Source organism: Dasypus novemcinctus, chromosome 20, assembly GCF_030445035.2.
Source record: "Dasypus novemcinctus isolate mDasNov1 chromosome 20, mDasNov1.1.hap2, whole genome shotgun sequence".
Classification (NCBI taxonomy): Eukaryota; Metazoa; Chordata; class Mammalia; order Cingulata; family Dasypodidae; genus Dasypus; species Dasypus novemcinctus.
The window spans coordinates 34,746,370-34,773,216 of NC_080692.1; the positions used below are offsets into that span (position 1 = coordinate 34,746,370).

Sequence of the window (26,847 nt, forward strand, 5' to 3'; positions counted from 1 at the left end):
GCTTCACTTTAATTAGGCTAAATAAAAACTCCTGGACATAAGGCCCCTAGGGCCATCCCTGTGGATACTTTTGTCTTGACCCTGACTTTAGTATGTGGGCCTGTGGGACCCTCAGGCTCCTCATCTGTGCATGAGAATATTAACAGCCTCCCTCAGAGTCTGTATGGAGTGGGTGATGCATGTAAGGCATCATGCTCAGTAGGCAGTGGTTTTACCACCTATCTTTGAAAATGGCTCATGCCTCAGATGACACTGCTGTTCTGAAAGGCCCCAGCAAAGGTGATTAAATAGCTCTCATCCTCTCTTTAGTAGGCCTTGCTTTACACTCAGTAAGAAGCTTCGCGCTGAGCATTAGAGCCCAGTTTTCTGTTTCTTCCTTCGTGAGCATCCACACAAAGCCCCACTGCTTGTGTAGTGACCTGAGGGGGTACCGGGGAGTGCCGAGGGGGGTTTCCCATGGACACCCTTTCCAGCCGTCCCAGGTGGGCTACTCTGAGATCTGGGGGACCCCCCAGACTCTCCTATCCCTGCCCATCCCCACTGCTCCGGCTCAGCTGCTTCCCACCTCCTGCTCACAGCCCCGGGTCCCCTTCCCTGCTCCGTGGGCCAAACTGCAGATGGTTGCTTGGGTTTCTTCCATTAATGAAACTGGGCCCCACCTTTCCTAAACAGTGAATAAATCCCTCTGGCAAATCTCTCATGTCCATGGTGGTCTGTGTGAGAATTTTCTCCTCAGTTTGCTCTTGGGGGCTCCTGGAACCCTTCATGGACTGAAGCTGCAAACATTCAGCATCCTGAATTTACAGCCGTGGAATCACCACACAACAGGCACGGCAAAACGTCTACGATTCAGGGACGCTTGAGCGTGTGACGTGTGTCGGCCCACCCTGGGACCTACGGGTTCATACTTCTGAAGGACTCCGGAGTCCTCGGTATAGGATTCCTGCTACCATAAAACCAACTCTGCTCCTAACTATATTATGTATAAGACTATAGAACCTTGGAAATAATCACACTTAAGATTTGTCTAGGGGAGCTGATGTGGCTCAGTGGTTGAGTGTGGGAACACACGAGAAGTCCTGGGTGCAGTTCCTGATGCCTTCTAGAAAAAATAAAAATAAGCAACAAGTAAAACAGAAGAAAAAACCCATTCAGGAGAGTGGATGTGGCCCAGTGGTTGAGCACCAGCTTCCCACATGCGAGGTCCTGGGTTCGGTTCCTGACACCTCCAAAAAAAAAAAAAGCAGAAACAAAGAACAAGCAAAACAAACAAACCAAAAAACAACAACTCAGGGAAGCCAACGTGCTTTAGCGGTCAAGCACCGGCCGGGTTCAAAACTCGGCCCCCGGTATACCTGAAAAAAAAAAAAAAAATTGTCTCTTCTTTTTAAGTCAAAGATTTTTATTATCAGCTTCTTTTTAGACAAAGCTCTTATAAGAATCACAGATGAAAATGATACACAAATCACATTTCCCCTTAAAAACAAAAACCAAATTCAATACTTAAGGGAAAAAAACTCCAGCTTTCAGTGACTCAGAGAGCTGGAAAAATGCTGCTGAGTTGGCTGGTCCTGAATCAATCGGAAGGCCGCTGCCTCGCCTGCCGCGCGACGCCGGCCGGAGGGAAGGCGCTGCGGTGCGGGGTACCACGCGGACTTCGCAGCACCCGCAGCCACGGCGCCCGCCGAGGGAAGCGGGGCAAGCGCGGGCCGTGGCCCGGGCGCTCGGCTCCCCCCTCAGGCCTTCACCAGCCAGACCTCGTTGCGGCGCCCGTAGGGCTTCATGGGGGGGTCGTAGCCGGCGCAGAAGTACATGTCGCCCCGGCAGGCCCCCGCGCCCTCCAAGGCCGAGCGCAGCCGCGCGGCCTGAGCCACGTAGTCCGCTTCCTTGGCATAACCACCGAACTGCCTGAGGAGACACCGGAAGGGGCTGGTCAGGAGCCGACCCCACCTCCAGGGAGGTTTATCTTCCCAAGAGCAGCCGCGCCCCTCTTGCCCAGGAAGGATGGCAGGCCCGGGCACTTGCCGCCTCCCAGGAGGACGCTCTGGCCCGCGTGACCCCTGACCTCTCTGAGCCTCAGTTTCCTCCCCGGCAAAAATGGGCTGTTGTCTTTTTCCTCTCAGGGCATTATGAGAGGCGCTGGGATGGATGTGAACAGCTCTAGCGCGGGTTCTGAAACGCAGAGGCCACGCACTGAAGGGGCGCTTCCCTTCCCTTCCTGAAACTTCCTAGAGAGGATGCCCTGCGGGCCCGGCTGGCCCTTTTCTCCAGCGCCCTCTAGCGCCCCAGCCGCGCCCCTTCCCGCCTGTCCGTCACCCGCTGGGGAAGGGGGGCCGCACGGGGGGGTTAGCGGGAGCTGCCCCCGAGTTTGACAGCTGTGGGGTCTCCTGGAGCTGAGCGCACCGCAGCAGGGCGCGTGGAGCTTTGGAAGGAGCAGCTCCCGGGGCAGGGGCCCCAGCGCCTCGGGCAAGGCCCCTACGGGCTGCAGGCGTGCTCCCCGTGGAGAAATCACTGCTACTACTGCCTTCTGCGGGAATCCCGAGAGCCTTCCTGTTTTCAGTAAGTAGAGAGACTGGGCCTAAATCAGGTTTCTCGCAGAAAACGAGGAATGAGAAGAAAGCCTTTCTGTTCAAGACTATTATTCTCTTCCGCACGTCATCTGCCCACACTCCAAAACGCATCCCAAGGCCTGCGTGAACACACCACTCCGAATCTGGCACTAGGATCGTCGCCGGAGTCAAATACATCCCTGTTTCTAAGGAGCTTTATGACTCAAAAGCCTGAATTTGCACTAGACCGAGTGGAGGCCAAATGCATTATTTTTGGTTGGGATCTCTGAATCATGCTTGCCTCTTTTATACGTGGTTAGTCATGTGCTGCAAGCATTCAGCACATTGATTACAGGCTTATGGTTGTGAAAACACCCAGGATTTCAAACTTAAGGGACTTGGTTATCCTAATGTCTAGACAACAGCTACTGACCACGGGCAAAGCTGAGACCACTTTGGAGTAGAGGCTCATGTCTTCAGATATACCGAAGGAAACCTGTACGGCAGAAGAAGAAAGCTGAGCCTTCACTGTGGCTCAAATGAGAGGAACCCAGATTGGTAGACAACAGGAACATGAAGGAAGGATTTCTCTGACACTAGGAGACTTCAACACACTGCAATTATTTACCAGAAACTTCTTAGCTGAGAGCTGCCTGTGTGAACGAATCGGACACTGGAGGTGGAAGTGCTCTCTCCAGTCCTTCCAATGCTTTGACACTAATGCTTCTCTGAAAATGGATGGTGTTGACTTCTTCCTTTACTAGTTTAGGAAAGTCCAAAAGAATGGTTTTCAAATGCCTTCGCCCATCAGCTGGTGTAGTGGGTGTACGCAAAACCCAGCCTTGCCACTTTTAGCTCATGCTCTTGGGCAAATTCTCTAATTCCTTTCAACTTCAGGTCCTTTGTCTCTTAAGCAGCGCTGATTGCATCAACAGCAGGAGGCATGAGAAAGATTAAAGGAGAAAAGGCCGTGCCCAACTTGGACAGAGTGTATGGTATGTGAATACATCTCAATAAAACACTCTAAAAAAACCCCAAAAAGGCGGTGCCCACTGCTCATCCCAGCTTGTGCTGCACAGTGAACTCACAGGCAGTAACTATTATTGTCCTTTTGCAATTCATTCAGATCAGACTTTCAATGCCTTGACGACAAAGGTGAGAAACATGGTGATAATCTAAAGGAATATCCTGAACCCAGGAAGAGAACTGAATAATAAATAAGGATACTTGGGAAGCAGATGTGGCTCAACTGACAGAGCATCTGCCTACCACATGGGAGGTCCAGGGTTCAAACCCAGGGCCTCCTGGCCCCTGTGGTGGGCTGGTCCACACGCAGTGCTGCCATGCGCAAGGAGTGCCATGCTACTCAGGGGGTCCCCTGTGTAGGGGAGCCCCATGTGCAAGGAGTGAGCCCCACAAGGAGATCTGCTCTGCATGAAAAAAGTGCAGCCTGCCTAGGAGTGGCGCCGCACACATGGAGAGCTGATGCAGCAAGATGACGCAACAACAAAAGACACAGACTCCTGGTGCTGCTGAGAATGCAAGCCGACACAGAAGAACACACAGAGAACGGACACAGAGCAGATAAAAGAGGGTGGGAGGGGGGAAGGAGAGAAATAAATAAAAATAAATCTATTTAAAAAAAAGGAACATGCTCGATGAACAATTCTCACTTCCTCAATTAGGTTTAATCTCAAAAAACCTATTGGATTATTGCAACCTGACCAACACCCCGCTCTACAACCCCCAGTCCCAATCTTCTTCCTTGGGCTTTTCTTTCCTTTTTTTTTGTAACAACACTTATCACCTTGTAACCTACTATATAATTTACTTATTATGTTAATTGCTTATGGCCATATCACCTGCTCGAATATAGGCTCCACAAGGGAAGGGTGGAACCTATATTTTTTTTTATTATAGGAATAAAGAATTCTTTGTCACTTTTTGTCCACTGATGCATCCTGAGCTCCTAACACAGTGCCTGACTCTAATAGGCCCCTTGGATAAATGAGTGATCCTGGGATAAACAATAAAAGTTGCTGTCTTCAGGATGATGGACCTAATGATGAGCACTTAGACCTACCAGTGAGTGAAGTATTTAACTAAGTTTATCTGCCCCCACTTCACTCACTCATTCACTCACATAGTAAACCCCTGAGCACTCACTAAGGGGCTAGGGGTGGGGACTAAAACAGGAAAAGAGATTGACTGGAGCCAGATTGGGAAGGGCACCAAGGAGTCTGAACCTGACCCTGGATGCAAAGGGGGACCTAGAGCGGGTTTTGAAGTATCCACAGGAAGGGACTGTTTTAGAAAGAGCCTGCTGGTGGCAGAGGGGCCCTGGGAAGCGGGAGGCAGGGATGGGGAGTCACTTGAGGCTGGGGACAAACCAGTGGGAGGCGATGACCTGGACCAGGTCAGATCTGGGAAGTGGAATGGAGGCGAGTGAGGGGGAGGACGAGGGTTCTCCAGGGCTAAGCCTCTGGGCAGGAGCTGGACAGGAAGTACCGACTGCAGCGCCCCTCAGAAAGAGGGGAGGGGGGCGTTCGTCGACTTGGGGCGTGTTGTATTCAGGTGCCTCTGGGAGCGCAGAGGACTTTCACCTGCACCGGGCACGCCTCCGACTCAAGAAAGAACGGGAGTTACAGCGACTGGGGACAGAGAAGGGTCTAGCAACAGAAACCTGGGAGTCCCCAGCGAGCAGGTCCTGCCTATTACCACGGGAAGGCGTGAGTGAGGCAGATGAGCAGGGGATATTAACACACGTAGTGGGAGCGCTGGGCCAGGCCAAGGACACTGACAAGCAGCTGTCAGAGGAGCAGAAGGCAGTGCTGCAGAGGCCGCGTGAGGTCCCCGTATCCAACGGGAGACGCTTAGATCCACTGTTTATTCCCAGGCTGGCAGAGGCTTGTGGTGCTGATAGATTTCCCTTTTGCGTCCTCATGGAAGCACCCTACCAGGAGAGCAAGTCAGGCACCACTGTGCAAACAGACGCGCGGTCTCCCGCCTGCCAGCCTAACCCCACCCCGTGCCTGGTCGCAGAGCCCAGCAGGCACACAGCCCTGGAATAAGGAGGCAGCCCAGCTCCGCTCGGCTCGTGGTCACAGACACACGGTCGCGGCCCTCCCGGCCTCAGTTTCCAATCTGTGCACCGAGAATGACGAAATTCAGGAGTGTGTCTGAGTGTGAGTCCCATCGTGCTCATAAAGCGCTTTGAGCTTTTAGGGGAAATAAACACTAAGTATGTATGTTATTTTTGTAAGCCTGTTAACAAGGCTATGAACCAACATCTTCAAAGAGGCTCCCCTCCGGGGCTCTGTGTTTTATCTCCCCCGGTGTCAGAGCCCGGCACTGGGGAAGAAGAATTTGGTTACCATGGGAACAGAGGAATGGACCACGTGGCCTGGATTCCAGAAACACAAAGCAAGCTGACTCAAGGGGCTGGAAGGGCCAGAAAGGCCCAAGGTGATGCGGGCATCAGCGAGCAGGGCTGACGGGGAGAGGCGTCTGGTCCAAGGAGACAAAAAACCACAACCTTTCAGGCAGGTCCCACTGAAGGGAGAGAAGGCAAAAGACTCTGTCAACAGCTATAACATCAACAAGTCAACAGGAACTTGTGCAGAGCCCGCGTGCACACAGCACTGTGCCAGGCAAGAGTGTAAGACACGGTATATATGTTACTAGAAAAAAATTAAAAGAACAACCCACAGGACTGAACAATGTAACAGTGACTCCGGCTGCAAGCTATGCACTGGAGTTAATAGTACAATTATAGTAGTACTCTTTCATCAGTCATAACAAACGTATCACACTAAGGCAAAGAGCTAAAAATGGGAAGGGGGGGTATATGATAACTGTATTTTTGGCATGATTTTTCAATAAACTAACAACTTCCCTAACTGAAAGAATATATAAAACATTTTAAAAAGTAAGACTAGGAGCTGACAATGTCACTTAAACAGCGAAAGGGGCTTAACTAAGTAAATAGATAAAATAAATAAAGGGGTTTAAGCAACTAAATCCAACCAGGTGGAACAATGCTTAATGAGTTGAACCTCATTAACATAAAGCACCTACTTAGTTACCACAAGAGCTAAAAAGATGATGAAAGACATCTTTCTGCCCTTGGGAGATATAAATGTAGTGGTCAGGACAGAAATACACATAAAGATTACTTAGGGCAGAGTGAAACACCAGAGTGGAGGTACAAGGTCTACACAGAAGGCTCTGGGAGCAGAGGGTAGAGAGATGGATTCTGACTTAGAAGAGGAAGGAAGGCGTCGTGTAGGATATATTAAGCAGTTTATTAAGCATCTCTTCTTGATGCTGGGGGGATGCTGGGAAGGGCATGACACAGACCCCCGTCCACAGGAGTGTCCAACAGGCAGAGCCCGGCAAGGAGGGCTGCGGGGCCGGACAAGCGGGAGTGAAGGCTGGAAGGCAAGTCGGGTCCTCAGGGCTGGGGTGGGTGGGGGCGCTCCACGACGGGGCAGGTACGAGCGGGGCCAGGCCGTGGAGGGCAGCACGTGCCACAGTCAGGCACCCTGATGGGGTTTTACAGCCTCGTGAAACATTCGGGAGCCTGCAGTTCACTCCTTTCCTCGTGGGAAGGGAGATTTCCTTACTATTAGAGCTTGGGCTTGGGTGCGAGTCCTAATGTGTGCCCAGGCTGGAGGCAGGCCCAGGGACCACAGCCAGAGCCAAGCAGCCTCCCCAGAGCTCAGGTTCCCAGTGGGGGGACGGGATGCCATCGGCCCTGGGCTTCAGAGCAGGGGTGAGAAAAGGACAATTTAGAAAAGGCACAGGGAAGCGATTTGGCTCAACTGATAGAGCATCCACCTACCACGTGGGAGGGAGGTCCAGGGTTCAAACCCAGGGCTTCCTGACCTGTACGAAGAGTTGGCCCATGCGCAGTGCTGATGTGCACAAGGAGTGCCGTGCCACGCAGGGGTGTCCCCGTGTAGGGGAGCCCCACGCGCAAGGAGTGCGCCCCATAAGGAGAGGTGCCCCATGTGAAAACAGCACAGCCTGTCCAGGAGTGGCGCTGCACACACCGACAGCTGACGCAGCAAGATGGTGCAACAACAAAAAAAGAGACGCAGCTTCCCAGTGCCACTAACAAGAATACAAGTGGACACAGAAGAACACACTGCAAATGGACACAGAGAGCAGACAATGGGGGACCGGCTGGAGGGTGGGAAGGGGAGAGAAATAAATTTTTAAAAATTAAAAAAAAGAAAGGCAGAGGCTGCAGGACTAGAAAGCGATCGGGGGTCCATGGCAGTGGCTCAGGTAAGAGAATGAAGTGCTGTGGCAGAGTGGCAGGTTGGAGGGCACCAGGGCTTGGCCAACGGGATGTGGGGGGAGGAAGGGTCAGGCTAACATTCCAATGGGGTGGTAGGGGGATGGAGGGACCTGCAGGGACAGAACACAGAAGGGGTTCAGATCCGGGGAGGAAATCCGAGTTTCACGTTGGACACGTGATCTGGGAGATACCTGAGGCTTCTGCGGTGATGGGCCCTGGGGAGCTGCAAAGGAGGGGCAGGTGCTGGGAGAAGAGGCAGGTGAGATGTGCTGACCTGGGTCAGCCCCACGGAAACGGCCACCGAAGCCAGTGCCAGCCGACCGACAGAGCGGGCGCTGTTGTGGCGCATGGGATCAGCTAGGGTTTAGATGCAGAACCTCATCCCCCGTCGTGCTTTGAGAGGAGGTGGCTCCCGCTCTAGAGATATTCAATAAACGTCCCACGGAACACAAACACTGGACTGCACGAGCGTCCCACGTCTATCCGAGGGTGCCTGAATGCCTCCCCAGGGAAGGACTTTGCCATCGCGTCACCTGCCCATTCTACTGTCAGGCACCTAGTGACAGGATATTTTAATTTTTGAGTCAAAATCTGCCCCCTTATCATTTCAATCCACAGAAACCAGTTCTCGTCTCTGGAGTGACACAGTCCTCAAACAGCTTGAGACGTTTGTTTTTTTGTCTGTTTCCCTCACTTCAAAGGGCAGGAGCTTTGCTGCTTTTCAGCATTGTCAGCTCCCAGAGCAGTTCCTGGGACAGTCAGTGAACAGCAAATGCTTTTTAAAAAAATGTATGCGTGAACGAGTAAACGGCCTTGACTTAAGCCCCCACTTTGAGTCTCACGGGAAGAAGGAACATTCAAAGGAAGTGGAGTGAGGCTGGTTGGAGAGTTCCTGCCAGAAGGGAGATGGTGAAGCCACGAGAAGGAACCGAGGTCTGCAGGGGAGAGGAGAAAAAGAGAAGCGCAAGGCTTTCACTCCTTCAGCCTTTTACCAACTTCTTACTGCGCATTACTAGACTCCAGCCAGAGGCCCTGCCCCCAGGAGGCTTACATCCTAGTTAGGAAGAGGACAGTAAATGCACGAATGAACAGATACATAACGCAGGTGATGACACGGGATGCGAGGAAAAATGAAGCAGGGAAGGGGCTGGGAAAGGACTGGTGCTACTTTTGGCAGAATCGTCAGGCAAGGCCCCTCTGAGACCACCTGTGAATGGGGACCCAAACTGAAGGGAGGGAGCAAATCCAGTGGGTGCTGAGCAAGCTGAGCCTCGAGGTGAAGCAGTACCAGGTCAGCCCTCAGCCCAAACCTCCCGTCGTTACAGACGAGTGCTGGCATTATCCCGGCACGTGGGCCACCGCTGGTCCGTAGGTTTCCTATTCTGCAGTATAGGGACACCCTGGGGGCTTAGCAGTTGGACTCTGTCTTTTAAATTTCTCTTCTTCCAGTCAAACTTCCGAAGCTGCTGGTGGCCTCTGTCAGTGCCTGGTCGTCTAGAGAGAGAGATGACACCTGCAATCCCAGGTGCCTTACAGTTGACAAAGTCCTTGCAGACACACGACCTCCTTGGACTCGCTGGGAATATGTACACATTCATTAAGTCCCATTTTATCGGTGAGTAAACAGGCTCAGAAAGATTAAACAACTCGCCCGAAGTTATACAGCTCATAACTACGGGGGTTGAAATTTGAACCCAAGTACACCTGTAGTAACTTGATTTTTTGTTGTTAATTCTGCTAAAACTTGATACAATTCTTGGAGGGAGGTGAAGTCAAAAAGGTGAAAAGCTCATATTGACTGTTTAACTCATGCCTTGCAATGTGTGGGCAGTCTACAGAAATTATCATATTTCATCTTCAACAATCCTAGGAAGTAGGCACTCTTACCCCATCTTACGGACAAGGAAACTGAGGCATAGAGATGCTCTGCAATATGCAAAACGTCCTAAGGCCATTAAGTGGCAGAGCTGGGATTGGAGCACAGGCCAGCCTCACGAGGAAGCCCTTGATTTTTTCCTTCATACTCAGACAATTCATTAAAACTATCCACGTTTCTTTTAACCACCAAACCTCTTCTGCTGTTGGTCTCTGTTGAGAACACAGTGTTGACAGGAGGAGGCCAAGCTCAAACCTTGGGGCCTTTGTAGAAAAAAGAGGGAGGAGGATGGTGTGAAGATAATTCTTTTGTTTCTTGTGAATATTAAAAATAGTCTGATAGTGTTTAGCTTTGGGAAGGAATTTTTGTTTTCTTTCCCACAGCACTGTATTCATCTAAAAGGCAATAGTAATTAATATTGCTAAATAAATATATTATTTTTTTGTGGCTATCCCGTCACAAGGTCATAAAAAGATGACTGAATTAAGGTTGCTTTTATTTTAGAATTAATTCTGTTATCTAATGCACTCACTGTATATTTTATTTTTTTTAAAGATTTATTTCTCTTCCCCTCCCCTTCCCCCCAGTTGTCTGCTCTCTGTGTCCATTTACTATGTGTTCTTCCATTTGCTGTGTGTTCTTTGGTGACTACTTCTATCCCTTTCAGGGGCACTGGGAATCCGTGTCTCTTTTTGTTGTGTCATCTTATTGTGTCAGCTCTCCGTGTGTGCGGCACCATTCCTGGGCAGGATGCACTTTCTTTCGCGCTGGGCGGCTCTCCTTACGGGGCGCACTCCTCCTTACGCGTGGGGCTCCCCTATGTGGGGGACACCCCTGCATGGAAGGGCACTCCTTGTGCGCATCAGCACTGCACATGGGCCAGCTCCACATGGGCCAAAGCCCGGGGTTTGAACCGCGGACCTCCCATGTGGTAGGTGGATTCCCTATCCACTGGGCCAAGTAAATCGTACTTTTGCGTTCTACCATCTCACTAACCGTGCCTGGGACGGAATCAGAAATAACACAAAGTGCTGCAGGAGACTTCAAATGCACATTTGACTGTGCAGTGGCACCTAGTGGCTAGTTGAAGAATGGCCATAGGCTAAGTTTGGACATGTATTAGGTTCAAAAAAACGTCATTGTGCCGGGCTAGATACCATAGTAAGCACGTCATCTGCTTAGATTTCAGGGAATTCAAAGGCAACTGCACAGACCTGACTGTAATAGCACCCTTTTAACAGATACCCTTTCCTAGCATAAGGAACCAGGATTCCTTAGTGAAATGGTTAATTCTAGCTCTAGAGAAAGAAATGTCAAGATGTGCTTGAAATATCTTATCAAGACCAGAAAACAAGACGTTACCAAAGACAGAGGCATGTTGAAAGGACTAAAAAGCCAACATGAAGAGGCTCCCACTGGCCAAAGAAGGAACAATTTGGGCATCAACTTGTTTTACAAAGGACTACAACACATCAAATATATTTAAATTTATATGTTTATAATAAACTCAGAAAAGAGAAACAAAGACCATCTCTGGAGGATGTCAGGAAAAGAAATTATTCTAAACACTGGTAAACAGTCTCAAGCAGTTATCTTACCTTTTCTATATGACTCTAATCTCAGGGAAACCAAAGAGTGGATGAAGAAAAGTTTCTCTTTATAAATTGTTCCAGTTAATAAATGAAGCAGGAAAAATACAGAACACTGCCATTTACACCTCCTACTGGAATAAGGCAAAAAATAGTCCCTGAAGGTCAGTATCCAAACCACCTATGTTAAGTGCTCTTGTTGAAAACTCAAACCTGAATCTGATCACACCTTTAGTTACGAGCTCCTAATTTACCTGCAATACAGGGGGCAGAGGAACATGTTAAAATACCACTAGGATACAATCTACAAAATCCAGACGTGAGAAACAATAGGACAAATGATTCATAAATGGCAAAGAAAAATGAAAAGGTGTGGTAGTGAGACACCAATGGCAATGGATGGACCTTATTTGACTCCAGACTCAAACTGTAAAAACAAATTATGAGATAATGGGGGAAAGTGGAACACTAGAAACTTTATAATACTAATGAATTATTGTTCAAACTTTAGGAGTCTGAAGTATTGTGATTGTATTTTAAAAAAAATGTTCAATAATCACAATGAAATTATGAATTAGGTAATATAGGGAAATGGGTGTGGCTCAAGCGATTGGGCCATGTCTACGATATAGGAACCCTGGGTTTGATTTCTGGGGCCTCCTGGTGAAGGCGAGCTAGCCTGCGCCATGGAGAGCTGATGGCCCGCTGAGCTGAAGGGGCGCAGCATGATGACACAACAAAGGGACACACAGAGGAGAGACAGAGACGCAGCAGACCAGGGAGATGAAGTGACTCAAGCAATTGAGTGCCTCTTTCCTACACTGCAGATACTGGGATTGGTTCCTGGTGCCTCCTAAAGAGAAAGATGACAAAAAAAGACAAACAGGGAAAGAACACGCAGTGAATGGGCACAGAGAGCATACAGTGAACGCAAACAACAAGGGTGGCGGGAGTGAAAAAAAGAAAGATAATATGATGTTTGCAGTTGGCCTAAAAATAATCTGGGAGGGGGCTGGGTGTGAGGGTAGAGAGGACACAAAATTGGCCTTGAGTTTGATCATTGTTGAAGGTGAGTGATGGTTATATCCGGATGCATTATCTTATCTCATCTTTTTATAAGTTCGAAAATTTCCATAATACAAATTTAAAGACAAAAGAAAATAATTGTACCAACTCATTACCCTGCATCTGGAAAAATAAGTTTGAAACTAACCGCATCTGGTTGAAGCCTTATGTGAACTGATTTAATCATTGACCTAACTCCTTATGAATTAATGCACAAAGGGAAAGAATAATTACTGAAACCCACTACAGGTCATAATCATTAAGCAATCTATAAACAGTATCTTAATAAATAGTGAAAGAAACTCAAACAATAACCCTGTAAGGTAAGCCTTATTATCAGCACTTAACAGATAAACTAAGTTGTAGAGAGGCAGGGTAACTTTCCCAGAATCACCCTGCTAGTATGCAGCAGGGCTGGGATTTGAACTACAACACACTATAGTGCATTACAGGACTCCAGGCTCCTCCCAGGGCACAGCAAAGAGAATGGAAAGATTAGGCAGAGAAATGCCAGGCTCCTAAGGTGCAAAAGTTAAGGCAGTCCTCATTCTCAGAATCATGCAGATGCAGGATCAGCCCCCGAGAGTCAGTGCCTTCTTAAATCCTGCGCCTGGTCTCTGCCCTGGGAAAAAGACTTTCTTTAATTATAGCTTGCTTTCTCTGCAGCCTCAGCAGGGAGGATTAGAAAGTGTGAAGGAGGAATGGAGACACACAGGTAGGGGGCTCTGGTGCTGGCTGCCCAGCTGCTTTATACCCAAGGTCGTCTGTGGGCCCTGAGGTCACCTGGCCTTGTACGGTCACCTGGCCTTGACATTGGTCTGGCCATGGTCTGCCAATGTAAGACTGCCCAGAGCAGCCAAGATCCCATTCTGGGCATCCGGGTTGGATCCAGGGAAAGCTGTCCCACCTGCCCTGTTGGGGCAGGGCAGCCAAATAAGTTTGGAGGATCTGAGGAGTGGACCAAAACTTTGTCCAGTGCAAGATTATTTGTATGTGACGTCTTCACAGGGTAGTTCTAGAACAGCACTAAATCCTCACCTACGGTCACTACTGGTGAAGCTCCTGCTCTCCCCCGGTACAGGGTCTGGTGCCTGTCACATACTAGGATTTTAACAAATGGGGAGTCATCAATTATCTAGAAGAGACTTGGCTTCTGAAGGGAGGTAGGGGCCCCCAAGGACAAAAACATGCGATGGTCTGCACGGCTCTTCTTGACAGTCAAGGGAACATGACCTTAAATGAAGTTCTGGACACAGGACAGCATGATGATAGGGCAGAAGCATGCTCTGCTCCAGGGGCCACAGGCCACGAACCCTCTTCTGGCATCCAAGGGGGGTGTGGGGGGTAAACAGGCATCCCCCCAGCCTTCAGATTTCCACATGTGCGTGACCCAGCCAGAGCTGGACTTGGACATTCTCTGAGCCTCCCGGAACCCTGCTCTGGCTAATGGGGGTGTCCAGCTTAAGCCAAGGGGTACTCTCTCTACCCGTGTCAATATGGCAACTATCAAAGGCATTTAATCAGATAAAATACGAATGTTTGTGGGCTGAGGTCTGAAGAAATTAAAGTGGGAAATTGTCAGGACATGGTATTTCTGATTTAAATTAAATCAACGACATGAATTCAAGGTCAATGTTCAGTGGAGATGATTCAGGAGGAGGTGAGGGAACCCAGCTCTACCCTTCAATGCAGAGAGTCGTCCCCTTACGTGGAATAGACGGTGATGCCTTCCCTCTCCTCGATCTTAATGCTTTCATCACTGGGAACTGGAGGGTTGCTCTGAAACTGGTCTGGAATCCGGAACCAGACCTTCAATTTCTTCTGTAGTGAGCCACCATCACTGGGGAACACGGCAAAGGAAACAGGGACTGTCATCCCCATGCCAATTCCTGAAAACGTGAAAACACAGAATGAGGTAGGTGTTCACGGCAGAACTTTCCTGTGGAATATCTAAGAGCCTCATTCTTCTTTCAAGATGATATTTTTTGTTGTTCTTGAAATTCATAAGAAACATTTCAGGTTCAGAAGATACAGTGAGATACAAACAAACACTTCTCAGTTTTATATATTGGAGGTAAGAGTCTAATAGCACAACCCTTGGAAAAATTTTTGGCAATATATACCAAGACCATAAATATGTAGTATCCAATGATCTCATATCTAAAAATCAATATGAAAGGAATAATTCAAAATATGAAAAAGGGTACAGACAGAAGGATAGTCACTGCAGCAGAATTCATAATTATGAAAAACTGGGAACCACATAAATGTTCAAAATATGTTTAAGGAAGATGTTGAAGATCAAGTCACATGATGTAATATAGTTATTAATAATTATGCTTAAGAAAACTAGCAACAGTGGAAAATAATTATGCCGTAATAACAGACGCAGGATATGCAACTGTACATACACTATGATTACAATAAAAAAAAAAGCCTATTAAAAAAAACCCTAAAGAAAGACATTCAAGAGACAACAATGACCATATTAGAATGGAGGAATCAGAGGTGCTATTTTGTTATTTCTGAGATTTTCCTTAATGAGTTTTATCATATATATATATATATATATGTATTTTCTTAAAAAGATGCTATGGCAAAGAGTAAAGAAGGAAAAGATTTCTTCTTGGCTCTTGCTGGTCAACTTCTTTGCTAAAGCCTGATTACTGTGGTCCTAGAAAGTATTTTTAAGGTTAATGCCAGTTTATAACTTTCTAAGTTATCAGCTTGAGAAATAGTCTGAAAATTAAACATGGTACCTATTTTTTCACCTTGCTTTTTGACCCAGCTTTGGTTTGTAGTGATTCCAAAATTGCCATCCAAATTAGAGCGCTTCTGAAGAGTCAAGCTCCTATTTAACTATGGTTGTCATGCCAACAGGCACACAGACCCGAAGCTTTGGGACTCTCCTTTTTTAAAATGGAGATGTGGCATTGGCCTGCCACATCTCTAAGAGAGGGACAGCTTGAGAGTTCCCAGGGCCCTCTTGCTGACCACTGGCCGCACCAGAGCCTGGAACCCGCCTTCCTCATCGCTCACGGGGGCTCCACAGGCGGTAGAATTTGAGCCCTGCGGGCGGAGGTCTCAAGTCCGATGCTGGCCTGGCCTGCGGTCCCCTCTGGTAGGCGCCACCCCACGATGCAGTGCGTGGTAAGCACCGCAGGGTTCCGAGCACGTGGCCCCATGCCTGGGAGAGGCGCCTGCCTTCTGTAAGACTGAGCAGGTACACCGCAGGTGGGGGGTGGGCTGGGCCAGTGTGTCATGCTCTGCACTCCTTACACGCGGCACAGAGGGCTCCCGCGGCGCTGAAGTGGGTAGAGACACATCTGCGCCCCCACCCCTGGGCTCTCTACCGAGGAAGGAAGGCCCAGCTTGTCTCTGAGCCCACAGCCGTGTTCCTCGGGGATACTCACCTCTGTCATTGGTCCCTCCCACATACTTCATGACTTTGGGCATCGCCTCCCGCAGGGCCTCGTCCACAGTCTTCTCTGTCACTTCTACTGTGGCAAACTTCCCGCCTTCACAGGTCCTTTCCTCATAGGAGACGTCTTTCTAGAGACACAGAATATACAGTACTTGAGAGAGACAACACAGGCCAGTCTTCAGAAGCAGGAAGAGCTCAGGTACAGGAGGCACCAAAGCCAAAGAGCTTCCAGTAATGAGCCCGGGGCAGAGGAGACAGGTCTTAGCATGAAGGGTTGTGAGAAACAGACTCCTGGGTTTCTATAAATGTTGGAAGCAGAAGGATGCACCAAATAATTAAGAGAAATAAGATATTGTATTCACAAAACACCAGAATGCTATAAAAAGGGAACATTCAGAAATCACAAGCGCTCTTGGAAATTAAAAATACGAGAGCAGAGCTGAAAAATTCCATACATAGGTTGGGAGGAAATCTCCCAGAAAATAAAAAAGACAAAGGTGAAAAAGAGAAAAGAAAATCAGAGGATCAGGCCAGGAGAGCCAACCTCCAATATTCAACAGGGGGGAGCGATTTGGCCCAACAGATAGAGCATCTGCCCACCACATGGGAGGTCCAGGGTTCAAACTCCGGGCCTCCCGACCTATGTGGTGAGCTGGCCCACGTGCAGTGCTGATGTGCACAAGGAGTGCTGTGCCACGCAGGGGTGTCCCCCGTGTAGGGGAGCCCCACGTGCAAGGAGTGTGCCCTGTAAGGAGAACTGCCCAGTGCGAAAGAAAGTGCAGCCTGCCCAAGAATGGTGCCACACACACAGAGAGCTGACACAACAAGATGACGCAACAAAGAGACACAGATTCCTGGTGCTGACAAGTATGCAAGTGGACACAGAAGAACACACAACAAATGGACACAGAGAGCAGGTGACTGGGGGGAAGGGAGAGAAATAAAAAATAGATCTTTAAAAAAAATATCCCATAGGAATTGCAGAAAAAGAGAAGAAAAAATTGAAAGGGAGAAAATAAAGAAATACAACAACAATGGCAAAATCCCACAACACTTGAAGGAGCCCAAGATTAGCCTCATTCTAGCAGCCGGGCTGAGTTCAAGAAGCAATTGTGTTCACGCTGAGCCCCGGCTATGATGCCCTCTCCCCACCTGTTACCTCACCAAACTATGCCCCCTTTCCCCCAACGCTCAGCTCTACTCTTCTTCCTACACAAATCCTCCCTCTCTGGCAGAGATCCTCCGCCTTCATCACAGCTCTCTGCATGGAGCCTCTGTCCCACTGATAATTCAGTTCAGACTCATGCTTTCCTTTGCCCTCTCTCACTCCTCCTCCTTGCCACCTGATGTCTCATACCATACAACTTTGTATTCCTAGACATTCCTGGGCAGTGGCTTTCAAAGTTTTAAAAACTCACAATCCACACCAAGTTTTGTTTTGTTTTTTAAAAGATTTATTTATTTATTTCTCTCCCCTTCCACCGCTGCCCCGATTGTCTGTTCTCTGTGTCTATTTGCTGCGTCTTCTTCTTTGTCTGCTTCTGTTGTTGTCAGTGGCATGGGAATCTGTGTTTCTTTTTGCTGCATCATCTTGTTGTGTCAGCTCTCCATGTGTGCGGCACCATTCTTGGGCAGGCTGCACTTTCTTCCGCGCTGGGCGGCTCTCCTTCCGGGGCGCAGTCCTTGCGCGTGGGGCTCCCGTACACCCCTGCGTGGCATGGCACTTCTTGTGAGCATCAGCACTGCGCATGGGCCCGCTCCACACGGGTCAAGGAGGCCCGGGGTGTGAACCGTGGACCTCCCATGTGGTAGGCGGACACCTTAACCACTGGGCCAAGTCCGCTTCCCCCACACCAAGTTTTTATATCAGGACCCCTCATGATTGAAACAAAGTTTTACAAAATAATACTTTACCCTTAAGGATGGACTGCACTCTAAAGCCTTTCCTTTCTATCTACCTAACTCTATTTCTACTTGGCCCTAGTCAATTTTATTCTATTTCCCTAAAAGAGATGCTATATTGATCTCCCAGTCTGGTAGGAGAACACACTGCAATTTGAAAAAATCTGCTACAAAGTCTTTGTGGACAGGAACCTAAAACACAGAGCTATAGATGTTAGATGCTCAATAGATATTTGTATATTGGTTAAGAAGCTGTCTCTCCTACTAATGACTAGAAAAAGAAACACATGATAGAAAATCTAGCTATCCCTGGCTGGAAAAACAGGCCTTCCTCGGTACCCTAGTCTGAGGATTCTCAACTAGGGATAGGGGCGTGACCCCCAAAACCTCTGGAGGATGGCAAGACTGGTGCTGTGAGGGGCCCATGCCATCTGGAAAAGTATATTTAATTTTACAAACTTTATATTTGGAAGACAAAAATACCTTTTGTTTTTATAATGCAAAATTAAAGGAGAGTAGTAAATTTTATTTATAAAAAGGGACATGGGTTTAAAAAGCTTGAAAAAATCTTTCAACGTTTTTATATTCACACATAGCCATATATAAAAAAAAACAGGCTGTTGTGAGGAAGAGGCCAGGGAAATCTGAAAGCACACCCTGAGTGCCAGTTCCGGAAACTGCCATCCACATGATGGAGTAGGGGGAAATTGCAACAGGCCGAGAATCGAGAGGCCACGAATCAGCTATGTGCACTTGGGGCATGGTGCCTCCTAATTCTTGCTAATTCTGAGGACTGCTGTGAGGCGCTCTACTCCATGAGTCTTACACTTCCGAAGAGCCTTTCAAAAGCAACATGTGCCACGTAAATTTGAAGTGGTTTGCTCTTTTCTGGCTCTGTGGGTCAGAGCAGAAAATTCTTGAACTTGCCCTTTATTTGAGGCCCCTTTGAGTTTTGCCACTTGCAATGTTTTAAATTCCGGAAATGTCACTCTGGGAATCACAGAATTTCAGACCTGAAAGAGGTTTTTAAGTTCATCTCCTCCAACTAATTTCAATCAAAGAGGGAACCAAGACGCAGAGCGACCGAGTTGCCCAGGATCACACAGCGACTAAATGGTGACGCTGGAGTGAGAACTAGTCCCATGACTTCAGTCTAATGCTCTTCACAAGATGCTACACTGCTCTAGAGAATGAAGTGGACAGTTTAGCCTCTCTCTTTTATTATCGAGTTTCTTATTTTGGGCAGACATTTGTACGCACACGTCACACTCAAAAGCGGGTGTGAAAAATCGTTTTATTCAGCTACTTTGACAAATGGAAAACCAACAGTAAGACTGGAGGTCACTTGGCTGGCTGGCTCTTTCTTCCCTTTAGTCATTCAGGCAGCGACACTGAGCACCTATTGTATGCTGAGCCCTGTGCCAGAGGCTGTAATACAGAGATGAAAGGTGTGGTCTCTGGCATAGGGGAAGCAGCCAGGAAAACAGGTTATAATTTGATGATCTGTTTAAGAGGTGATGAGTGCCCGAACGGCATGGGAACACAGAAGAGGGATACTCAGGCTGGTTTGGGGAGGACAGGTGTGTTCAGGTGTATGGTTAGGTTAAGCTGACTTTGAGGTGCCTATGGATCATCGAACTGGAGATTCGGCCACTGGTTCACTGATTCATCAAATAAACATTTACTGAAAGTGTCTGCCAGGTGCTGAGGTTTTGGAGATTAATAGGATATGGACAGTCTGGCTGGGGGGTGAGAAGTACACAAATAATTAGTATATGGTGCAGTAAACGCCCTGATAGTTTAGGGAAGGGATTCCAGGTGGTGTGCCCAGCAGGAGAAAAAGAAAAGAGGCGTGAGTAAAGAAACAAGCAGTGCGCTGCAACAAGAGCAAAGCCTGCTGGGCGAGGCATGGCCAGCAATGGGCAGGGGCAGATCCCAGAGGAACTTGCAGGCGGGCGTGGGGAAGTGGACTCTGGGACCTATGCTCTAGTGGAGATGGTCTGATGACAGGCCAGTTTCGTTCGCCCTAAAAGAGTTCCACTGACTTCTGCGATTTGGAACCAGGAGTTTGCATGTCTGTCTGAGTCCCAAAGGCTAGGGCCCCCACAGCAGCAAAGAGCTCCAGGGCAGGGTCCAGGTGACCTTGCCCTCGGGCAGGAAGTCCACAGCAAGGAAAGCCCGCATCCACTTTGATCCAGAGAGCCAAGGCCCAGCGCTCAGTCCACCACCCTTCAGGCCTTTGCTGAACTCCACAACCCCCCGCCATAATCCTTCCTTCCTACGATCTCCAAATCAGGCTGAGCCCTCAAGCTGGAGGGGCCTTAGATATCCATCAGTTCACCCATCTCCTGCTTCAGAGGAGCAAACTGTGCACTGAGCCACTGGACACACAGATCTGGAGCCTGGGACTGATAGACGTCATCATATATAAGGGGCGACTAAAGCCACGCTCAGGTTGAGACCACCCTGGGCCTTCCGCCATTCCCTTCAGCGCCCCTCGTCACTCCCACCTGACAGCCTCTGGACCTGCTGCCTCCTTAACCCCTGCTCAACTGATGGGTTCTAATCTCAAAGTCACGGCCTCAGAGAGAGGATCTTAATTTAAAACCGGTTCCCCACGATGATTTTTATAGGCCCTTGTACTTTCGCAGCGCAATATTTATTGTAATTATATTAAACAGTGTTGTTTCACGCCCCCCTCCTACCCCTAACACTGAACCCTAAGCCTCAGGGGATCAGGGACTGTGTCCGTTGTCCCCATGTATCCCCAGCATCTGGCACTGTCTTGCACGTAGTAGGTACTTTCTAGGGTTTCTGTCGAGCAGATGGATACAGTGGGCAAGTTGGCTGGGGAGTGAACCTATTGTTACTCTAATGACAAGGAATAGCAGCCATAGCTGGGCAGAGAGATGAGAACCTGTCCAAGTGCATCTATCCTGGAGAAAAGCTGGGTCGGAATGTCTTAAGCAGGTTCTCCTGCAGGCACCGCCTCTTTTCACAGCATCTCTGTCCCTAACCTCTCATTTGAACCACCGGAACCCTGGGAAAATTGAGGTTTGAGAGATGGATATTACAAACCTATGCTAGTTCTCCAGGGAGCTGGCTTTAAATAGAGTTCCCTCTATTTCTACAGCAAATAAGGCACCTCAGGGAACACAGTCTTGATTCTTAAAATGTTCTGTCCTCTGCATTTGCTTATTACATGGAACACGATAATCGTGCCCCTCGCCCCCATTGCCAGGTGGCCTGTGCTCCCCTTGCTTCCAATCAGTTACTAGCTGGGGATTTGTGTCTGCAGCAACAAACAGCAATTTTCAGAGTTCCAGTGGGAACTCTGGTCAAGTTCAAGCCCCAGAGAGAGGTCTTGCAAGAAAGCTTCTTGCTAAGGGATTTGCAGGGTGCTCCTCAAGGTCAGTTTTTTTCTTGCCACCTGATGTCAGTCTCCGTGCTGGTTCTGGAAGCCAGCTTTCCCATTACAAGAAAATCCCACTACTCATAATCCACCCAAGTGCTTTCTACATGTCAGGCAGTACTTTAAACACTTCTAGAGGGCGCCATTCATTCACTACCTCCAACATCCTTAGGAAGAAGGGACTGCTCTTATCATCACTTTCAGATGCAGCACGAAAGGTGAAGATGTGTGCGGGCAAGGCAGTGGAGCCAGGACTCACACCTAACCAATGTGTACCAGCTGGATACAAACCCCTTAAGGGTGTCAGTTATTCATATCAGTCCTGGTCTGAGCATCAGCAAGACCCAGCCTGGCCAATCCCAGGGCACTGGGTATGCTGCTCCCTCCCTGAGCAATGCAGAAGGCACCTGATAAGGTCTGCAGCAGCCCAGGCTCCCCACCAAGCAGGTGGAATCAGTCCTGAACATCTGGAGAGCCCAACGCCCGCTGGGGCAACCAGGGGCCTTTCCTTTGCCCAGGGAGAGTGGGCACTAGTTTCTGACCCAACCTCTTTCCAGGGTAAGAGACAATTTCAGGGAGAGACTCTCTTCAAAAATAGTTAACACTCTGAATTTGTACATATTTTTAAAAGGTGTACAACTATCTTTGAATATGTAATTAATTGTCACACAGGCACTGTCATTCTCATTTTACAGTTGAAGAATTTGAGGGTTCAGAGTGGCTGAGAGGTTAAGTGACTTAAACAAAGTCATCTGTAAAACTAAGGGGAAAGGAGCTAACCATTACCACGACTGGCCAAGTGCTATGTAGTCTGTTGAACAATTTATAATTGTTTCAATTAAACCTCAAAACAATGCTATAAAGTACAAATTATTATTTTCTTTTATGATTAGCTCAGGGAAGTTAAGTAAGTTGCCCACAGCCACACAAGCAAGAGTGGAGCTGAGTGTGGGCATAATGATATCACTACATTTGTAGGGTATATTACAGTTTATAAAACATTTTCCTGTTTTTAAAACTTATAAAATTTACAGCAACTCTGAGAGTAGACAGGGATGAGATTTTTATACCCATTCACAGCTGGCAGAAACTGAGGTTCATTTGGGTTAATTGGTTTGCTCCAGCCTGGTAAGGAGATCTTATAAGACCCCATATTCCCATCAAATGTTGAGAGATGTTTATCAGGGAACTCCACCTATTCCTAGAGGCACTGGAACAGTAGCAGGTGACAGTGTATTAAAAAGGGTCTAACAGAAGAGAAACTACTAGAGTATTTCAAACACAGGCACCTTAATGCAAGGAATTGGTTACACGGGTCATAGAAGAGCTGAGATGCCAAACAGGGGGCAGGGAGGCAACCCAGAGGCTAGGAAGGATGGTGGGAGGATGACCCATTACCTGAGCTCAGGTACCTGGGTCACCTGGTGGAAACTAGAACCAGGGTGGTTTGTCTAGAAGGAACAGAAGGAGCGGGAGAAATGCCCCAAGATTCCCTTCCTCCTGCCTGCTTGTCTCCCACCAATGCCTCCCACTGGCTAAAGCTAGCTGGAAGCCAGTTGATGTGGGAGTCTGGGAAACACAAGCAACAGGGTGCATCCAGATCCCACCCCTGGAGGGGCAGAGAGGTAGAAGAGTGGATGGGGGAGAGACCTGAGGGCAGACAAGCCCGGGACCAGCCCAGAACCTGGGCCCCAAAGGACTAGGTGAGTCTGAGTCTGCTGCAGAAAGGAAAGCACTCCAGGGGCCGTAACAGGTGGACGATGAAAGTGCCGGAGCCGACAGGGACCCTTGAGCTCATCCAGGCAGGAGGCCACATGTTGGCCTGGCCCACAAGCATGGACCCTGTGGCTGGCAGTATTCACAAATATTTTTAGTTGGTGGCCAACTGCTACGGCTGACATGGTTGCCCTATGCAAAACCACAGCGTCTCCACCAACACCCCCAATTCCTTACTCCCCTTCCCTGCTTGGTTTCCTTCAGGGCACTGGTGACCATCTGATACATGGTACACTGTATACTTATTTACTAGTGAATTATCCATTACCATGTAAGCGCCATGATGGCAAGGATTTTTGATGGTTCTGTTCATTGCTTTATCCCCGTTGCCTAGAAGAGGGAAGAGCACATAGTTGATAACAATATTCATATTAAATTGGGATATTTCACATGAAGAATCTGGATTTCTGGAAACATCCGATTTGGCAATACTGGTTCACAGTGCTGCATGGTGGCAACTGGCTGGGGAGCTGGGCTCTCTCCAGCTGGCCTCAGTCCTCACCAGGACTTACAGTCTAAAAGAGCCAACTCCACTCATTTCCAGTACCTGCCTGGCTGCTGGAGGCATGTGCGTTTTTTGACCTTTGACTCAGGCCAAACGGCTCCTTCTACGTACAGCTGGGGAAACTGAGCTGTGGACAGACAAAATGACAGGTCTCTGGCTACCCCTGCTGGAGGAGTCCAGGTGACCTCTATCCTAGCTTTGCCCCCAAACAGTCCTTTCACAAATGAGGCTCTGTGCTGGGAGCACACGGCAACAAACTGTGCAGCCCATCTGCCCCCAGGGAGGACAGAATCTAGTAGTGGAATCCTTGTTTTCGGGGGGCAGTCCAATTTGCAGGTGTCAGCACTGGATGTAAATTTGGGGGGGAAATACAGCAATTTTGCCCTCCTCACTCATCCTGTAGTTCAGGCACCGGACTCTGGGAGTTTTATCAGCCAACAAGGAATTCTGCCGTTCTCGGCCTTTGCACATGCCCTTCTTTCCTGTTCATTTGTGTTCCCCAAAGATACTTTAAGTCTAACCTCCAGTACCTGCGAACGTGACCTTATTTGGAAAAAGGGTCTTTGCCAACGTCATCGAGTTAAGATGAGGTCATACTGGATTAGCATTGGCCCCAAGCCCACCGGCTGGTTTCTTTATAAAGAAAAGGAGGAGCCTTGGACACAGGCACATTGAGAAGAAGAGCGCCTTGTGATGCAGCCACAGGCCAAGGGACCCCAAGAGCTGCCTGCAAACCCCAGAAGCTAGGAAGAGAAGGGGAAGGATTCTTTCCTGGGCCCTGCCAACACCACATTCCAGATTTCCAGCGTCCAGAACTGTGAGAGGATAAACTTCTGCTCTTGGAAGCCACACAGTTGGTTGCAGTGTTTTACCACACCCCTAGGAAATGGAGACACCCGTGCACTTCCTTCAAGGTCCCCGACCCTCCCTCTGGGAAGGTCTCTTCAGCAGCCCCCGGTAGAGCTGACTCCTGCCCTCCCCGTGCCCCCGGTTTTGCACACTTACCTCTGTGACATCACAGATTTCCTTCCGTTCAGCTCAGTGGTTGCGAGTTTCTCGAGTGTCTCCCAGCAAACAAATGCCTGGACTTTGTGCATGAACGGAGGCACGCACCAGGCGGGCTCCAGCTGCGAGCCGGGGTCCCCCCAGATCAGCCTCACCTCCACGCCCCCTCCTCCGGCTGCGCCCTCTGGCCCCCGCCCCCTGCCCCGCTGCTCCTTCCCCGTCCCAGCGCTGGCCCGCAGACGGCTTCTTCCCCCCGGGGGCCGCGGCCTCGGCCGGAACCGCAGCGCTCACCCGGGCGCCGTCCTTCCCCGCGCGTCCCCGGGGCGCGGCCAGCCCGCTCGCAGGCCTGCGGGCCTACCTTGTCCCCTCTGCTCAGCACCTGCCACGGCCACGTCTCCACGCTCCCGAACAGCGAGTTCCTGATCATGCCCAGCATGGTGTCGCCGGGCGCCCGGGCTGCGCGGGGACACGCAGGGCCGCGGGCGGGCGGGCGCCGGGACTCCGCCCCGCGAAGGGCGCGCGGGAGGCGGCCCGGGACGGGCGGGTGGAGCCACGGGGCCGGGGCGGGCGGGGGCGCCGCGGCCGCGGGCTGGGACCCCCGGGGCGGGCGTGCGGGGCGCGCAGGGCTGCGGGCCCGGAGCCGCCCGCCCCCCGGCGCAAGCAGCCGCCGCCCCTGCTTGCGCAGAGCCTGCTCTCTTCTCGGGTACCAGGGACAGAGTTTCCGCGTGTGGGACTTAGACCGCCTTGGGAGGGGGAGGGACTTCCCACGAGAACTGGTGGCCCCCGCCCCCTCCGGTTCTGTCTGCGGCTGCGTCCTCTCGAGGATCCGGGTTCCAAACTTTTGGACCTCCCAGATTCCTCGTGCGCCTCTCCAGGTCTCCACCCGAGGGTTCTGTCCCCGGCAGGTCCTGCATAGTTCAGGTTCGCAGCCTTTTTTTTTTTTTTTTTTAAAAAAAGGAGGGATCAGAGATTGAACTCAGGACCTTGGACCTGGCAAGCAGGCGCTCAACCACTGAGCTACGCCCGCCCGCTCGGAGTCTTTTTATCTCCATCTCTCCAGTTGCCCAAATTCCCCAAGTATTCCCTCTTCCCTCGCCTTCCCCAACTCTACATTCCCCCGCTCGCATCTCCACCGACAGATACCCCAATTTGCCCTCCCCTCATTATCTGTGAAATAACCTGATTGTAAACGCATATTAACTAGTTTTCTACTAACCACTTGCTTTACTTTCATCCATTTAAATCACAAATTCTCACATTAATTTTCCAAAGCATGGCTTTGATCATTCACTCCTCTTCAAAAGAGGTTTTTTTTTGTTTGTTTGTTTTTTTACGATTTAATGAGTGACTGCTTCGTGCCACGCATTTTTACAAACATTATCAGGTACTCCTCAAACCACTAAATATAGCTATTTTTGTAGCCATTTTACAAAGGAAGAAAGCGAGAGTCAAGGTAATTTAGGGTTGAGTCCAGGGTCACAAGCCAGTGGGTGGTACGGGCAGGATTTGAACCCGTATCTGTAGTGTCACTGTCCATCAGTCTTCTATTGCACCATGTTTCACCCCGTCCTTCTGCAGATCTACACAGCCCCTGCGTGTAGCACCGCTCTCCAGACTCCCTGTGTTCCTGTCCCTGCGCACACGCACTCCTCGGGACATTATCCCCCTCAAACTCAGGCGCATTGCAGTCCTCCGTTTCTGTGGGGTCTTTCAGTCTGCACTCCCTTTGCTGTTTTGTTTGTCCAGATGTTCTGCCTGTGTGGCAATGCTCTGTGCACTTTTAACCTACTGGTTCCACTGTCCTTTGAAATTGCTCATCTCATTTCTGAAGGCTGTTTTGAACCAAAGTGGAGGGACCTTGTGCCCTTGCGAAAGGGGAGGTTGGACGTGACCCAGGCAGGGGGATCAATAATGGAGATAAGACCTCTACATTTCGGGGAAAGAGATAATAACTTTATTAACTGCAGGGAAAATGATTTGCTTTTTGATGAATAAATACTTGTTTGTTGCTGTAAAATAAATTGCCATTACTCCAAGAATTAAAGATGCCACTGATTCTATGATGCACTGTTATTTTTATGTGCCACCAACAAATAAATGCCCCCAACTAAACAGTGGCACTCTGTTATAAACTGCATCCAGAGATGTTAAAATGTGGAGGAGCTGACAACTGATAAAATACTGTGTGTTGCTTTGTAAGAGTATTTTGCCTGTTCACAGCTATGTCTCCTTTATTACAAAATAATCTAAAGTAATTTTAGGGGCGGTGGACTTGGCCCAGTGGTCAGGGCATCCGTCTACCACATGGGAGGTCCGCGGTTCAAACCCCGGGCCTCCTTGACCCGTGTGGAGCGGGCCCATGCGCAGTGCTGATGTGCGCAAGGAGTGCCGTGCTACACAGGGTGTCCCCCGCATAGGGGAGCCCCACGCGCAAGGAGT

General features: G+C 49.4%; 1 protein-coding gene across 2 annotated transcripts; it reads right to left on the reverse strand.

The window, feature by feature from the left end:
* Window positions 1-1,381: 1,381 nt before the first annotated feature.
* On the reverse strand, window positions 1,382-25,079 carry HEBP1 (heme binding protein 1). 2 transcript variants are annotated; one of them, XM_058282818.2, is made up of 5 exons: window positions 24,409-24,423; window positions 23,167-23,228; window positions 15,798-15,936; window positions 14,093-14,273; window positions 1,382-1,908 (listed from the first exon to the last, which is right to left on the reverse strand). In XM_058282818.2, exons 2-5 carry the CDS (start codon window positions 23,209-23,211, stop codon window positions 1,737-1,739), a joined length of 537 nt encoding a protein of 178 aa, XP_058138801.1. In that variant the 5' UTR covers window positions 23,212-23,228; window positions 24,409-24,423; the 3' UTR covers window positions 1,382-1,736. The 2 variants fall into 2 exon arrangements, with proteins under 2 accessions (XP_058138801.1, XP_058138800.1); XM_058282817.2 differs by lacking the exons at window positions 23,167-23,228; window positions 24,409-24,423 and adding an exon at window positions 24,767-25,079.
* Between the last annotated feature and the right edge of the window lie 1,768 nt (window positions 25,080-26,847).